General features: G+C 38.6%; 1 protein-coding gene across 1 annotated transcript; it reads left to right on the top strand.

The window, feature by feature from the left end:
* The first annotated feature begins 17,676 nt into the window (after positions 1-17,676).
* On the top strand, positions 17,677-18,291 carry LOC148916524 (uncharacterized). The gene is made up of 2 exons (XM_089055153.1): positions 17,677-17,870; positions 17,973-18,291. The coding sequence occupies exons 1-2, from the start codon at positions 17,677-17,679 to the stop codon at positions 18,289-18,291; spliced, it is 513 nt and encodes a 170-aa protein (XP_088911279.1).
* Positions 18,292-18,709: the final 418 nt, after the last annotated feature.

The following is an 18,709-nucleotide window of genomic DNA, read 5'->3' as shown; positions in this document are numbered from 1 at the left end:
TATGCCGAGTTAATGAAGCAAGCAGCGATTCACGCCAAGGTGAGTACTTCAATTCCAAGCGCGGTCCAGCCACCCACACGTAACACTTTCACGATCCCCCACCTTTGCCCCACCCCACCTCAACATTCTACTCCCACCCCAAGTACCTGTGGTACCCCACACCCAAAAGGAAGGATAGCTATCAGCATACCTTCAGCAATAGCAAGCGTGGACATGGCAACCACCACTAGTCTAGTGGAAACAACCCTCCTAGGACAAGTGATCGGGGGCCACTCCCCTTCACACCCAAGCCTAGGTGCAAGGTCTTCACCACCCTCAACACCATTTACGAGAATGTCCTGGTGCATGAGGCACCTATCATACCCAAGCACCCGGAAACCAGCAAAGCAAGCCTATGCCTAACACGGTGTCGTCGCTTTCATCAGTTGGGTGGCCACGATACCGAATCTTGTGTTGCCTTGCACAACATCATTGAAGGCTTCATCTGTGAGGGCAGGTTGGAAAAATATGTGTACCATCTCCCACCCCCTCCACCTAACCCTCATCAACGGCAGATCAACATGATCTCAACCATTAGTGGTGGTCCTACCATGGCTGGAACCTCCAACACCATCAAACATTATGTTCGCTCCACCAATGCGCACTAGGTCTTCAAAGATGGCGCGGGGCGCTGCGAAGACAAAAATCAACTTGGGCTCTCATTACCTTCAGAGGAAGAGGAGCGTGGTGTCATTCTCCCCCATGATGACACAATCATTATCCGTGCCGACATTTCTAACTTTGATGTTGGGCATATCTTAGTGGACAGCGGCTTGCAGTCAAGTGTGATGTTCTGCTGATGCTTTGCTTGGTAGTCAAATCCACCAATCGCCAACATAGGAGTGAGGCCCTCGCAATAACCCAGTGCCCCAACCCTTCCTCGAGCTGGCACTAAACGACCTGAAGACGCAGGAGGAATCTATCACTCAACAGGCCGAACTGTGGAAGACCTTGAGCTGGTCACTCTCTATGATGACATCCTAGATCGGCAGGTCCGGATCGACACCTCCTCCCACCGAGCTTCGCTATGATCTCGCCGCCTTCCTCTGCCTCAACTTTGAGGTCTTCGCCTGGTCTTACAATGACATGCCCGATATATCACCGGACATCATCTCCCATTGGCTAAGCATTAATCCTCGCTATCCGACCCGTTCGGCGAGCGTCGTCGATGACCTAGAGTGGTATGAGGCCATGAGGGCGAGGTGGATAAGCTGAGTACCATTGGATTTATCAAGGAAGTGGACTATCCCACTAATTGGCAACATCATGGAGGTTTATGTTGATGACATGCTAGTCAAGAGTCGCACTGCTGACTAGCACATCCCTAACCTCTTTGCCATGTTCACTGGTCTGTCCTTGCAAGTGCACAAGATTGATGTAGTATAGCGTTTGACAAGTCCAAGTATCGTTCCCACGAGGATTCCAAATTAATCTAATACTCGAATACCTAAATTAAATCTAACTGACACACAAGTAAATTTGTAGAGATTGTTGTTGTGAAGGTTTATGAAACAAACAAGAAATTAATCAAGGCAATTAAGAATTAAAACGTTGACTTTTAAAGGTTGAAAAAGGATGATGATAAGGTCTAGGGTTTTGGAATCAACCACAAGCAATCCAAGTTAGATTTCAATGCATTCAACAGATTCTTTCGATTCTTTAGATGATAATTCCCGTATCTAAGTCCTTTTGCACTCGACCATAGTTTTCCCTAAGTGTAAGATTCTTTTCTAGTTCGACATAAAGATCATATACTCAATCCTGCAATCTATCCTGGTTAAGGCATAAATTTAACAAGTTGAATTCATTACGTTCTAGAAAACAAGGGAACCAAGCAAACCATTATTCTTCGTCAAGCAATAATGTAATTCACCACACTTAATCACAAGAAGCTAATTGAATTATATTGCGAGTTCTGCCTCAAATTCATCTTCCAATTTACTAGATGCAAAGCCCTAAGGTTATCAATCAAAGAACGTAAACAAATAGCAACAATTAAAATAGTGATTAAACATTCATCTAAAAGAAACTTAGAATCCATTAAATGGCATTAAAAATCATAACTATCCATGCTCAAGCGTCATCCTTGCCCTAGAGAATAATTTAGTTACTGATCATCACTACTACAAAAAGTGAAAAAGATTTACGAGAAAAACACGACGGTCTAAGTGAAAACCGTTGTTTTTTAAAAGACGACGGTTTTATAAAACCGCCGTGTAATAACACATTAGACAACTAAAAAATGGAGTTTCAAATGGCTGTTCATAAAACACGACGTACTTAATTTAAAAACCGACGCCTTATTGAAATAGGATTTTCAAGAGGTAAAATCGTAGCCAACAAATAACGGTGGAAGTTATGAACCGACCGACGTAGAAAGTAAAGACAACGGTTTCAAAAAGCCGTCGTTTTACCCGAAATTAACACGACCAAGTTTTCAGTATAAGGCGCCGTATAATTACAAATAAATCCACGGCGGTAAAATACAAAATACCGCCGTATTAAATTAATGTACAACTACGGCAAAGGTAAATATAACGACGCCTTTCTCGTATTTCTACGACGACATCTTTAAATCTTACCAAGTTGGGGTTTTCATATAACGACGTATTATAGAATTTAACGTCGTATTTGTCCACTTTATACGCCATACATTATATTTAAACCGTCGTCTGAATAAGAATTGTTTTTAACAATTTATTTCTTGGATTTTGTTATCCTACGCCGGTAGATCTACTTAACGACAAGAATTGAAATAACTACGACGGTTTATATAGAAAACCGCCGACATAATCAGATTATTCCGAGATCACAAGGGTTAGGAAATCTTACAAGATGGAACTCTGTTGCTCATCATAATCTTACCAGAAGACAATATTTTAGAGGTTAATGATGTATGTGTATTTGTGTCTTTGAGATACACAAACGCACATACACATTAACATCCAAAAATTGCATCTGAAATTTGACGACATCAGATTTGCAATCAAAGTGACACTTGGAAGTGAATGATGTGTGTGTGCGTTTGTGTATCTACACAAACGCACACACATTCACATCCAAACAATTGCCTCCTAAAACTTCACGACGGCAGCCACAGATTTGCAATCAGAGAGACAATTTGGAAGTGAATGATGCGTGTGCGTTTGTGTATCTACACAAACGCACACACACATTCACATCCAAACAATTGCCTCCTAAAACTTCACGACGGCAGCCACAGATTTGCAATCAGAGAGACAATTTATTGAAAATTGGTGATTTGCAATCAGATTTGCAATCAGCCACAGATAACCAACATTCAAACAATTGCCTCCCAAGAGATGAGGTGAGACAGAGAAAGGGGCAAGAAGAAGTTGAAACCCTAATCGAATACTAAAACTGAAAGAACCCGTGGAAAAAAACCCTATTTATAATTAAAAAACCAAATCCACGTCGGTTATATTACACATAACGACGTTTAACAAAAATAATCCTCGTCGGTAACAAATACATTACGTCGTTTTCTTCTTACTTAAGACGACAAGAAACAACGACGGTATAACAAAAACAATGTTGTTTTATATTTTTATTTGATTTAAATCACCACCTAGAAAAGAAACTTTATAAATTCTAGAACATTAATTTCCTCGGGAAAAAACTATATGTATAAGGCACTGTTTTTGAAAAATAAACTATAAGAAAAAGGGGAAAAAATTATATTTATAATAAAAAAATAAAATCCACGTCGGTTATATTACACATAACGACGTGTAAAACGAATCCACGTCGTGAAAAAATAATACGTCGTTTTAGTTTAGTGTTATCCACGTCGGTATATTACAATAAAACGACGTATATTATAAAAATAAACGTCGTAAATTTAAAACAACCGTCGTGTTAAATATTTCTACCATGACGCGAGATATTGAGTTATCGACTTTTATTTAGGAGTTTACTACGGCGGTACCTACAACACTATCGTCGATTTATGTACCACGCCATAAGTTCAAATTAACGTCGTAGTTTGTCTATTAATACGTCGTCGCTATATGTAAACCGCCGTCTTATTACTATGAAACGGTTTGTATACATATACAACTTTTCGCTCTACCGACTTACATGCACTGCTTCCAAACCCGAGAAAAATTTCAATCTCCTGAGAAAACTTTTCGTCTTTTTCCTTGTCGAGCATCGTCAGAGTATCTCATCGCCTTCCTCTTGTCTTCGCCGCCTCTGAACTTAAACACCAAAATCCGAGAGAAAGCTTTCATTGCACGCAAAAGGTAAGCTTTCATTTCTCACTATTTTTGTTGCTATTTTGCATGCTCATACTGTTTTTGTTTTGAAAATCTTTTTACCTTTTTTCTGGCGAAAATCATTTTTATTCTTTCAAGTTTGATAAAATACACAGAAAGAGAGGGAAAGTTTCAACTTTGAACACAACTAATTCAACTAAATAAGACGACGGTAGCTTTGTATTTACGTGGTTAAATATGTAGACCACGACGGTTCGTCACCGTCGTCCTAGCGTCGTCTTAAAATTGATCTAAGTTGTTTTTAAAATGACGGTCAAATTTTTATTTGCTTGTTTAGTTGCAGGTTTGATTTCTCAACCATGGTTTTCGTTTTTCCTAATTTGATAAAATACAGAGAGAAAGAAAGTAGGGTTTGGTATCTTATATAGACGACGGTATCTTATTATTGACGCCGTGTGAATGTTCATACCACGACGTTGTTTTAAGATACCGTCGTCTATAAAAAGATGCCAAAGCTTTTTTTCTTTGTATTTTATCAAATTAGGAAAACAAAACCATGTTTCAGTAGAAATTAAACTGCAATCAAACATTCACAGAGAAAGAAAAATGTTTTTGGTTTCTTATAAATACGACGGTAGCTTATTATTCACGCCGTGTGAATATCCATAACACGACGGTATATTAATATTTACGTCGTGTTAATATGAATATCACGACGTCATAAATATCGCCGTAATAAGTTCTTATTACGCCTTATTTAATATTGTTTCACGTTGTTTAAACATTTATATTGTTTCTTCTTTAAACATTTATTACGTCTGATGTTATGTTATTACGCCGTAAAATCTTATCATACGTCGTAGTTTATAAATAACCGTCGTTTGTGTTCTAATTTTTTCCCAAATATTTTCACTTGCAGTGTTTGTTTATTCTGTAACCATGGTTTCTCAAGACCAAAGTAAGTACTCTGGCTCCAAAAAAAATGGAGGTAAGGAGCTTGAATGGTAACTCCTCAAGACAAGCCCTTGAAGAAGATGAAGTTTGTTTCATCTCACTGAGACAGAACCAAGCAGCCCGACAACAATTTCTGAGGATTCAAAGTCAGGTCGAGGTATGAGCACAATGCCTCGTGTTGTGAAGAGAAAATTGCAGAAAATCAAGCCAGTTGTTGAGTACAATAAAAGGGGGAAAGGATGTGGCCCTGCACATACTGAGATGCAGTCCTACATTGGTGTGTTGGCACGCTCCAGAGTCCCACTTGTGGACAAGAAATGGGCTGAAATCCCCAATGATATAAAGGAGCAGATTTGGGAAGCCGTTGACATGGCTTTTGTGGTAGGTCAAGGGGGCAAGACCTCGGTGTTATCTTCTGCTGCCAAGAAATGGAAGGATTTCAAGTCTACACTGACGAGGCATTATATCCTTCCATACATCAAGGAGAGGGAGAAATTAAGCCAACCCCCTGAAGTATATAAATTCATAGAGAAAGGAATGAGATGCCTTTGTAGCTTCAAGGTTATCCAAAGAATTTGAGTCTATGCATTCTCAACATTCACAGATTAGGGAGAAACTTGAGTACAATCATCGATTGTCTCGAAAAGGATATGCTGGTTTGGAGGATCAATTGGAGGAAACCATGCCTGGGGTAGAAATTGATCGATCTACCTTATGGAAGAAAGCTAGACAGGACAAACATGGTAACATCCCAGATCCAAAGGTGGCAGAGAAAGCAAAATTAATTGTAAGCCTACACACTCTGTTTTAAAATTTTATTAAACTGTGTATATATAATTCTTATTACGTCTTATGTTATATTTTTTCGTCATGTCAATGATTTTACTACGTCGAAATATTTTAAAAAACGTCGTGAAAGATCTAAAACTGGAATCACAACTCTGTTTTCTGTAATTATAGATAAGACGTCGGTGGTTAATTTTTTCGTCGTTTTAATGTTATTACTACGTCGAAATGTTTTCAAAAACGCCGTGAAAGATCTAAATCTGGAATCACAACTCGTTTTCAGTAATTACAGCAAAAGACGTCGGTGGTTTATTTATTGCGTCGCTTTAAACATCTAACCACGTCGGTTTTAATTAACGCCATTATAAATATATTATAACGTCGATTTCTATATTGGTGCGTCGGTGAAATTATATACTGCGTCGTTTGTTTATAAATAACCGTCGTGTGTTTTCTTGTGCTGACTTTTTTGTATGTCTTTGTTTTAGGATGAATTGCAAAAACAAGTGGCTGAAGGCAGTCTGAGTATAACTGGCAGTAATGATGTCTTGACCTTGGCTTTGGGTCCCGAGCATCTAGGGAGAGTAAGAGGGTAGGTGCTGGGATTTCCCCTAGGCAATTCTTCAATTTACCTAGACAACAGAGGGTAAAGTTTGCTGATCAATTGAAGGAAAGTGTAAGAATTGTCCTTCAAGAGGAGACTAAGAAGATGGAAGCTAGAACCAAACAATTAGTAGAGGCTGAGAGGGAACATTTACTAAGTCAGCTTTCCCACCTCATCCCCAATTTTGATCCAAGCATGCTTAAACCGAAAACTAGCCCCTCTCAAAACCAAGGTCTACAGCAAAGTCCCAAAAATCCAATGTCCGATAAAGCAAGCTGTTCTGGGGCTGAAGGGAGATCCCAACATTTAGAGGATGATACTGCCAAAAATGGGGAACAGCAGGAAGAAACGGTAACATAACTGAACTTTGAATTCTCTGTTTTTTTAACATTAGACGTCGTTATTATGAATAAACCCGTCGTTTTAAAAACATACCACGACGATTTTATAAATAACCCGTCGTGTTTATTTAAATATCACGTCGTATTTAGTTTACTTGTTTTACACGCCACTAGACGTCGTACTTTGTGGTTTTTAGACGACGGTTTTAGTCCTTAACGACGTAATATACAATTACCACGACGTTTATTATTTACCATCGTTTAATAATTTTAAGACGTCCATAATTCTTACATACCGTCTTAGGTTATGCCTTACCACGACGTTTTGGTTTAATTTTTTTACTCTCTGTACAATCTGTCTTATATATATATTTCTTTATTATTTAAAACAGAAATCTGGGGCTTTAGATAATCAAGATGAAGAGAAGAAAGAAGAAAATAAAGATGAACAGAAGATGGGAGAAAACAAAGATGAAGGGAAGAAGGAAGAAAAAAAAGAGAAAAAAGATGAAGGCCAAAAGGAAGACAAAAGAAAAACAAGAAGAAGAAAAGCATGACGAGGAGGTATATTCTCATAACTTTGCCTTTTTAATTTGTTTTTCACATTTCAGACGTCGATATTTTTCTTTAAACCGTCGTTTGTTTTCACATTAGACGTCGGAATTTATTTTCTACGACGTAATAAATTATCTAAAACGACGGTATTTAATTATCGTCGTTTAAATTATAATAGACGACGTTTTTTAATTTAAACCGTCGTTTTTAATGAATTACCACGTCATTTTATTTTGCTTTATTTCTTTAAACAGGGTAATGAAGTAGTTGATTATTCGAATGTGGAGGTGCCATCTTCCTTACAGTCCCTTTGTCGTTATGTGGAAATGACACTAAAGCCTCAGGAGAAGATCATGACCTTCAACATTGAGAAGGAGGTGTTTGGTGCAGATCGAAGTACCTTCGTCTTGCATGAAGATATTACACAGTTTGCAGTGCATGGAAGAAATTGGGGCTACTGTGGTTGCAGTATATATGAGGTTTGTCCTAATCAAATATCAAACATTATATCATAAGACGTCGGTTGTTTAATTATTACGTCGTTTTAAACCACTAACCACGCCGTTTTTTTACCGCCGTGATAAATTAGTTATCACGCCTGCTTCTATTTCATTCGTCGTGTGAAATTGTATAATACGTCGTTTGTGTATAAATAACCGTCGTTTGTTTTATATATTTAGGTGCTTATATGATGTTTTGAGAGAAGTAAATATGTGCAGCATGGTTGGCTTTATCGACCTGCTCAAGTTAGTGCCACGCTGGGTCACTAACGGATCACGAATTGTAGCCAATCGACTTCAAAAACAGATGGTGAACAGATTTTCATGATGCCTTACAATCCAGGGTTAGTCTCCTTAAAAGGATTTTGTTTGTATGATTTTCACTAATTGACCACTTATAAAACTGTTTAACTAATTCTGTGTCGTTTGAAACATCTAACCACGTCGGTTATTTATTTATTGAGTCGTTTGAAACAACTAACCACGTCGGTAGTTAATTATCGTCGTGATAAATTTATAATGACGTCGATGATTAAGTTATTACGTCGTGTGAAACTATATAATACGCCGGTTTTTATGAATAAACGCCGCTTTCCCTCGTGCTGACTTTTTATATTAACCGTCGTTTTTATTTTATTTTTGTGCAGCCGTCATTGGGTCTTGCTGATTGTGAGGGCAAAGAGGGAAACCGTCTATTTTCTGGATCCTCTGCCTGGAAATCGTGTGGTTGATGAGGAGGGCAAAAACATCGTGAAAGTGCTTTAAAAATTTATAATTCCTACATAGGCGTATCAGCCGTAAGCACCAATCGAAAACTCGCCAGCACACCAAAGCAACCCGAAGTGTCGAATGCGGTATTATGTGATGCGCTTCATGAGGGACATCATCATGGATCCTTCCTTGGAGTTTGAGAAGAAGGTAAGAATAAAATTTTCAGAAACATTTTTGTGGTTTTTTGTATTATCAACGACGGTCATTTAAAATTACCGTCGTTGAATCGATATACTACGTCGGTTATGAAAAAACGCCGTCTGTGTCTAATTTCTGTTTATGGATTGCAGTTTGCCAAGGGAAAAGATCAAGCGCCATACCCCAAGCAGCCATTGATGAAGTCAGGAAAGAATGGGCAGAGTTTGTTTGCCTTCATATGGATTAGAGGATTTTTGGAACACTTGATATTTTTATATGTACTAATTTTGTCTATAATATATAATGTACAAATTTTGTCTATAATATATAATGTACAAATTTTGTCTATAATATACATCCTTTTTTTCCCTGAAAATTTGTTGAGGTTTTCATAATATAAAAGAAAAAACAAATTGCGTAACCGACGTGTAATAACTTTCCAACGACATAATTATGTAAAAAACCGACGTAAAATGATATTTAGACGTGATGGGACGTACATAAGACGTCGTTTTGATGACAATTTCGCCATGGTTTCGCTTTTAAACGACGTGCTTTTGAACAAGTAAGTCGTTTATTAGGGTTTAGGTTAATACCTTATAACGACGGTGATTAGGTCGTTGAATATGTATTTTACGTCCGATGGTGAAACATCCGCCATGGTTTCTCTTTTAAACGACGCGTCCTTTTTACATGTGAGTCGTTTATTATTATTTACAACGTCGTGGTTTGTTGTTGATATAAGAATATTTTATTATTTTTAATTCAAAATTTTAAAAATAAATTTAAAATAAATTCAAAAAATTCAACTTCAACTCCTATGAAGTCATTGATATATTTTCTTCCCCTAAAACCCAAAAAAATGCAGTTTGTGTAATAAAAGATTAAAATGTCCAACCTAAATAAAATTGTTTTGATGAGTCATAGCATCACTTACATAGTTTGATGGTTTAGGGTTTAGGTTTAGGGATTAGGGTTGTTATTTATTAGGGTTTATGGTTAAAGTATAATTTTTGGGGTTTAGGGTTTATGTTTGTTATTTATTAGGATGTAAAACCATAAACAATTTTATAAAATTAAATTTTACAAATATATAATTTAGGGTTTTAAAGTTTAGGGTATTACTTTTAACGACGGTGATTGAGTCGTGGAATATTGAGTTTACGCCGATGGTGAAAAATCCGACGTCGTTTCTCTTTAAACGACGCTTTGTTTACACGTGAGTCGCTTATTATTGTTTACAACGCCGGTAGTTAATTAACCCCGCCGTGGTTTTTCATAGTTTTAACGCCTTTTTGATTTTGCGTGGTACATAGTTTTACCACGACGCCCTTAATGTAATAAGCGTCATGTTTAATGTTAAATTTTAACGACGCGTGTTTTTTCGGTCGATGTTTTAAAAAGCGCGCTTTCTTAAAATATTCGCGGGACCTAAAATTTTCAGATTTGGCTCTTATTTTTATACTTCTAACCCTGAACCCTAAAATTGTCAGATTTCAAGCAACATAACATTTCGCTCTCTCACTTCATCTCTAATTCAAAGTTGGGCCAGCGTGTCAAATCCAATTTGGTCATAATCTGTGAGCTCTGCCAACTCTGTAAGTACAAACCCTCTCTTCCCCTTGTAAATTCATTGAATGATATATTACGTTGTTTTGTTAAAGGGTTTTAGGTATATGTTTTGCGATTTGTTAATAATGTTGTTGGAGGTATGGGTTCATGGATTTTCTGTTTAATGTTTTCTTGATCACTCTCTGTTATGTTGAATTGGGAATGGATTTATTGTTTTCATGCTTAGTATATGTTGGTTTCACGTATATGTTGGTTTCTTGCTTGGTTTCATGTCTATGTTGTGTTCTTAATAGGGTTTTGGGATCTTGAAAATAAACTGGATATCGATCGTTTTCAGGCATACGACGACGGTTTTTACTTTAAACCGTCGTTTTTATTACTTATACACGACGGTGTTATGTAACTACCGTCGTGGTTATAATTAGACGACGTAAAATCCGTCGTCTATATATGTCAAATACGTCTGTTTTTGTTTAAAAACCGTGGTCTATGTTGTATATTACTTGCTATTAGACTTTATATAATCTGCTATAGTGATGGTCATTGCTTTCCTTTTCACTTTATTATATATAATAGGGTATAGTGTCGGAGATGGATAAGTCATGGATGCACTCGGATAGAAGATCGAAGGCATATGAGTTAGGGTGGAAGCATTTTGAACTTTTCATAGAAAATCTTCTAACTACCACACATATCCGTTGTCCATGTGTTAAATGTGTTAATTTGAAATTGTTTGGGGTTGGAATTATAAGGGATCACTTATACTTTAATGGAGTTGACCAAAGCTATAAGAATTGGACATTTCACGGAGAACCTTGGGAAGCAAACTACTAATGCTAGTAGAAATGTTGAAGAAGATGATGACTATAGTAGGTACAGTTTTGTGTCCGAAGAAATAGAGATGGATGATAATGATTTTGGTGATTTTGGATCTGATCCTTATGAGTTTGCCAATGTGATTGGGGATGGAGATCAACCATTGTACCTGGTTGTAGAAAGTACACGAAGTTATCGGCATTAGTGAAGTTGTATAATTTGAAGGCAAAATATGGGATGAGTGATGTCTGCTTTTACTGAATTATTGATACTTCAAGGCGATTTGCTTCCAGAAGGAAATACAATACCGCCTCTATGTATGAGGCAAAAAAGACTTTGTGTGCATTGGGGCTGAGTTATGAGAAAATGCACGCATGCCCCAATGATTGCATCTTGTATAGGAAGGAGTATGAGGATTTAACTCATTGTCCTAATTGTGGTATCTCAAGGTGGAAGGAAGGCAAAGATTCAATCTTGAAAGAGGTGTGCCAGCAAGGTGGTGTGGTATTTTCCTCCAATTCCAAGGTTTAAAAGGATGTTTCGATCACATGAGACCGCTAAGAGTTTGACTTGGCATGCTCGCTAGAAAATCAATTGACGGTTATATGTCTCATCCAGCGGATTCCCCGTCTTGGAAACTTCTTGATGATAAATGGCCCGAGTTTGGTAATGAGCCGAGAAACTTGAGATTGGCTCTGTCATCTGATGGATTCAATCCCCACAGTTCTCTAAGTAGCGATATAGTTGCTGGCCAGTTATCTTAGTTACATATAATCTCCCTCCATGGCTGTGCATGAAACGAAAGTTCATGATGTTGACCTTATTGATTTCCGGTCCTAAACAACCCGGAAATGATATAGACGTCTACTTGGAGCCTTTGATTGATGATTTAAAATCTTTGTGGGATGGGATTGGAGGAGTGTATGATGCACATAATGGAGAATACTTTACACTCAGAGCTGCATTAATGTGGACAATTAATGATTTCCCCGCCTATGGAAACTTATCGTTGTGTTGTTAAAGGATATAAAGCTTGTCCAATATGCGGCGATGATACACCTAGTCACAGGTTGAAAAATGGCCACAAAATTTGTTACATTGATAGAAAATGGTTACCGATCAATCATCCATATAGGAGGCAACGTGCAGCTTTTAATGGGAAACTGAATATGGCACGCCCCTGAGCCATTAACCGGAGAAGAAGTGCTGCATATGGTTGAAGATGGTGACAGAGTTTGTTGGAAGAAGAAATCAATATTCTTTGATCTCGAGTATTGAAATACCTTCCTGTGAGGCATGTCCTAGATGTTATGCACATTGAGAAGAATGTTTGCGATAGTATCATTGGTACATTGCTGGAGATCCCTGGAAAAAATAAAGATGGGATTGCTGCTCGATTAGATTTATTGAACATGGGGGTCAAAACTGATTTGCAACCCGAGTATGGAGAAAGACGTACTCGTTTGCCTCCCGGGCCTTGGAATTTGTCAAGAGCAGAGAAGAGAGAGGTTTGCAATTCTTTCTATGGTATGAAGGTCCCTGAAGGTTATTCTTCAAATATAAAAAATCTTGTATCTTTACAAGATTCAAGACTTCTTGGCTTAAATCACATGATTGTCATACCTTAATGCAACAATTGCTCCCTGTGGCAATTCGTTCTGTTTTGGAGAAGCCTGCAAGGTATGCAATAACTCGTTTGTGCTTCTTCTTCAATGCTATATGTGCAAAGACTGTTGATGTTTCCAAGCTAGATAAGTTGGAAGAAGATGTAGTAGTTACTTTGTGTTTGCTTGAGAAGTACTTTCCCCCTTCATTCTTTGATATCATGGTTCATCTAGTAGTACATCTTGTCAGAGAAGTTCGTCTGTGGGCCAGTATATTTTAGATGGATGTATCCGTTTGAAAGATATATGAAAGTGCTAAAGGGGTATGTTCAGAATCGTACTCGTCCCGAAGGTTGCATTGCTGAGCGGTATATAGCTGAAGAAGCTGTAGAGTTTTGTACCGAGCATTTATCTGATGTTAGTACAGTTGGAGTGCCTTCAAGCCAAAAGATGGGAGTTTCAAAGCCATTATCAGGTTGCACAGTGAGCGTAGTTGATCGGGACCTGTTGAACCAAGCACATCTATATGTCTTGGAGAATACGGAGGAAGTCCTACCTTATATCGAGTACGTATGAGTTTTATTCTTTAAGTTTCCATTTTAAATTATTTCTTATGTTTATCTTATATGTTTGGGACCGTAATACTTGAATTTTGTGTGTCATGTAGGCAACATATGATCCACATCCAGACCACTTATTCCAAAATTTAGAAAGAGAACAAAGTGGCTGCAGGATAAGCACAATAGCACTTTCATTCAATGGCTACGCTTCAAGGTATATGTTATTGAATAACATATTGGACTTTTAATTTTCTTCTTTCTATGTTAGATTGAATTAAGTTATATGATTAATTTGCAGGTTCAAAGTGAACTTAATGAGGAAGACAATCATGGCGTATCAGAAAATTTAAGGTGGCTAGCAGCTGGTCCAAACATGGCAAAGTGCCATTATATAGGAGCTATCTCATTAAAGGTATTAAATTCAACATCAAGGCACAAGATGATGTGCGGACAACTCAAAATAGTGGAGTTTATTTACTTGCACATACTATGCAAGTTGCTAGTGCCAAGGATAAAAACCCAATTCTCTCAAATATGGGTTTCTATGGTGTCATTCAAGAAATTTGGGACCTTGACTACCAAAAGTTTACAATCCCAGTCTTTAGGTGTGATTGGATTGATAATACTTCTGGTCTTGTAGTGGACGAACTTGGATTTACCCTTGTAGATTTGAGTAAAATTGGACATAGGAATGACCAATTTGTTTTGGCTTCTCAAGTCAAACAAGTATTTTTTGTTGACGACCCGATGCATCGTGGTTGGTCGGTAGTGTTATCAATGCCTAATAGAGAATATAATGATGTTATTGGTGATGATGTCTTAGGTGATGTGAGAATTGAGTGTGAGCCATTTACTAGGGGGATGCCAAATGTTGACACATTTGATGAAGTGGTGGTTGAGTTAGGGAGTCAAAATATTCGAGATGGGTGTGAAGATATATGGGTTGAATGATGCTTTTAATTGGCAGTGTATGACATTAATTTTGTAATATATTGTAATGTGATTTCTTCACTTTCATTATACAGGTTTTGGCCACAAAACAATCAGAACAAAAATTACTGGTTCCAGATTACAAAACACGACGGTTTTGATAAAAATGTGAAAAACAAACGTCTGTTCTAATAAATAACGACGTTTTGGAGCATTCAACGACCGCAATATATTTACCGACGTCTTAAAGCAAAGTAACAATGAAGAACCACGACGCTATTGTGAAACAGTAATCCAGGATAACACGTCGGACAAGCATAAAGAACCGCCATGTAATTCAAAATAACACGACTCCAATCCCATAATACCGACGTCTAAAAGATGAGAATTTTAACCTGAACGTTACAAAAGACGACGTCGTCATGAATTTACCACGTCGTAAGTTCTTTAATAAACGAAGTGGAAAAGGATGAATTCACGACGGTATTTGAAGTCCATTAAATTCGTCGACGTTAAGATTTATGAATTAGACGACGTTAATTTTTTTAATGAAGACGTATAAATTATTAAACACGACGGTCTTTTTCATGGTACCGACGTTGTATATAGACGACAACGTCGTCCTTATAAATTACTGTGTCGTAATTAATGACCCCATCATTTTTTCCACGTCGTTTATTTTCAAAATATGACGTATAAATTCTGTAATACGGCTCTCATTTATTTGGAACCGACGTTGTTTATTCATTTCAACGTCGTCTAAGTAAATACATACGTCGTAATTAATGAACCTGACATCTATTTCCACGTCATAATTCGTAGAAAAATCGAAGTGGAAAATATATTTTACGATGGTATTTGAAGTCCATTAAACTTGTCGACGTTAAGATATATGAATTAGACGACGTCAATTTTTTAAATGAAGACGTATAAATTATTAAAGACGACAGTCTTTTTAATGGTGACGACGTTGTATATAGACTACAACGTCGTCATTATAAATTACTGTGTCGTAATTAATGACACCATCTTTTTTCACGTCGTTTATTTTCAAAATATGACGTATAAATTCTGTAATACGGCTCTCATTTATTTGGAACCGACGTTATTTATCAAATTCAACGTCGTCTCTGTAAATATATGCGTCGTAAGTAATGACCCTGACATCTATTTCCACGTCATAATTCATAAAAAAATCGAAGTGGAAAATTTATTTTACGACGGTTGTGGGAAATGTTGTGACGTAGTAGGTGTCAATAACGTCGTCTATTATGATTGTAAAGACGTCGTATTTATATTTGTCATCTGTTTCCTTTTTAACGACGTTGTTTTTGTTGGAGTTGGTCGTCTATTCCTATCCTCGATTGTTTTTTATGTCTTTTTGCAGCACAAAGACGTCGGTTTTTATTTTTTGATGACGTTTTTTGTTTTAACAACGACGGTTATTCACCGTCGTGGTTTTGTTATGGAAAAGATGTCGGTGGATTCCACGACCATTTGAAAACAGAATACACGACGGTGAATTCCCGTCGTGGTTTTCCTTTTTTGTAGTAGTGCATGTTCAAAGAAAACATAATTGAAAAACTAGAAAACATAAAATAAAACTTATGGATTGTGACGATGCTTGAGAACTTGACGATGGCAGCGACTCTTTGACTCTCCTTCAAATTCCAGCCTCAAAGAACCCTATTTTCTAGTCTTCTTTAAATAAGGAACAAATCCTCTTTTGACTTGGTAACTATGTTTTCCTAGTTTGGCTTCAATTGTCTTTGATGAGTTGGCATCCAAAATCCTACTAAATATAGGATCATACTTCAGAAAATAACTCCACATCCTTGTAGACACTTCTCAAATGTAAATGACACAAATTAAACTCCAAGGATTGGACTTCAAAGGGATTATTTTGCAAAACCCGCAGAACACATTCTGCCCAAACTGTCTGTACTAAAACGGCCACAACTCTCTCCACACAAGTCCAAATCACGAATCGTAAAATTCTACAGAAAGCTAACATCCGTATCTTTCCAACGATATAAGGCTCAACATCTGGTTCGCTCTGAGGAAGTACAGTATATTCTGTCAAGTTGACTGTTCTGCACAGCACATTATATTTCAATCCCAAAATTGCTCCTTTTGCTTGCTTTTCCATCTTGACTCTTCAAACCTAGTAAAATACAAAACTAAGTAAAAATGGACTAAACTCATTCAAGAACATAGCAAGAATCTAAGATAAAGATAATAAAAATGTACAAAATAATGGTTATATCATTCACCATCTTGAAGGAGTGTAGAATGAGGCTCAACCCCACCAAGAGTGCATTCGGGGTGGCTTCAGGCAAATTCCTTGGCTTCATGATCAGCCAGAGAGGTATTGAAACCAATCCAGAGAAGATCCAGGCCATCTTAGAAATGACGATACCTAAGATGGTCAAGGACATTCAAAGCCTTACTGGGCGTGTCGCAGTCTGTCCGATTCATCTCCAAGGCTACTGATCGCTGCGCCCCATTCTTCAATTCACTTAAGGGTAGCAAACAAAGCATTACCTGGACTGCCGAGTGTGACAAGGCCTTCAGCGAGCTCAAGGAGTACATGAGCCGGGCCCTTTATTGTCAACCCCTGAGCCCGAGACATCTTCATGATTTATCTCTGTCTCGGCACGGCGGTTAGCTCAGGCTCATTCGCCGAAGAAAGTGCCGAGCACCCAGCATTATGTTAGCAAAGCGTTACATAAGATGCCGAGGTTCGCACCTAGACATTGAGAAGCTAGCCTTCGCACTCGTAGTCTCAGCTAGACGCCTCAGACCATTACTTCCAAGCTCACACCATCCATGTCTTAACCAACCAACCGCTCAGGCAAGTGTTGTAGAAGCCAGAAACTTCTGAGAGGTTGGTTAAATGGGTCATTGAACTTGGTGAATTTGACATCCACTACAAACCCCGCCTAACTACAAAAGGCCAAGTTGTTGCTAACTTCATATCAGAATTCACAGAACCCCAGGCTTCGACCGCTACCAAGATCAAAACCGAACCCAATCTTCCTTTGGGCCAGCTCCATGTCGCCAACAATGGGAACCTCGACCTGACCCAGCCCTTGTGGACCTTTTATGTGGATGGCTCATCCAATGCCCAAGGATGTGGGGCCAGCCTCGTTCTCATCTCCCCAAACAAGGTTGTCCTTGAGTACAACCTCCGCTTCAAATTCCACGCCTCCAACAATGAGGCCGAATACGAAGCACTCTTAGTCTGGCCTTCGGCTAGCCTAAGGAGATGGGCGCCAAGCAAATTCAGATATTCAGCGACTCACAGCTCGTTGTCCATCAAGTCAATCAGGACTTCATGGCCAAAGACATCTCTATCACCGCCTACCTGCAGCATACCCGCCATTTGCTTGTAACATTCGACACTCATCTTATAAGCCAAGTACCACACTTTGAGAACAGCCATGCTGATGCATTAGCCAGGTTAGCCTCGGCCTTGGAACAGGGCACAGGTCGCAACATCCACATCGAGTTCTTGGACTAGCCTAGTACATAGGCACTGCTCATTTGTACCATTGATCATAGCCATACATGGATGGACCCCATTATTCAGTTCTTGCAAAACCAAACACTACCTGCTGATCCTGCTGAAGCACGGCGTGTTCGTTATCGCTCTGTCCGATACCTAATCATCAATGGTGCCTTATACAAGCGTGGCTTCAGCCTCCCCTACCTTCGGTGCCCGACCCCAGAAGAAGGTAACTATGTCCTAAGGGAGATTCATGAGGGCATCTGCGGCAACCACTCAGGCGCTCGCTCCCTAGCACATAAGGGCCATTCGGCAAGGATACTTTTAGCCATCACTTCATACGGATGCCCAGGCCTTCACCCAGAAGTACGATAAGTGTCAGCGATTTGCCAACATCCCACAACTTCCAGCTGAACCATTGACAGCCATGGTCAGCCCTTGGCCATTTGCCCAATGGGGACTTGACCTCATTGGACCTATGCCTGAGGGCAAGGGCCAAGTCAAGTATGCAGCTGTGGCGGTAGACTATTTCACCAAATAGGCTGAAGCTAAAGCCTTAGCCACCATCACTGCAGCCCGCATCAAAACTTTTGTTTGGCAAAATATCGTATGTTGCTTCGGCATCCCCAAAACCATCGTCACGGACAATGGCTGGCAATTTGACAATACAAAGTTCAAACAATTTTGTTCCAACCTCAAGATAAGTCTTTGCTTCGCCTCCCCAGCCCATCCTCACTCCAATGGCCAGGTTGAAGCCGTGAACAAGATCATCAAGAAAACTCTAAAGACCAAG

The sequence above is a fragment of the Prunus mume genome, linkage group LG6 (genome assembly GCF_029339155.1).
Source record: "Prunus mume cultivar Tortuosa linkage group LG6, ASM2933915v1, whole genome shotgun sequence".
NCBI classification, from domain to species: Eukaryota; Viridiplantae; Streptophyta; class Magnoliopsida; order Rosales; family Rosaceae; genus Prunus; species Prunus mume.
This window is presented reverse-complemented; position numbering and strand designations above follow the sequence as displayed.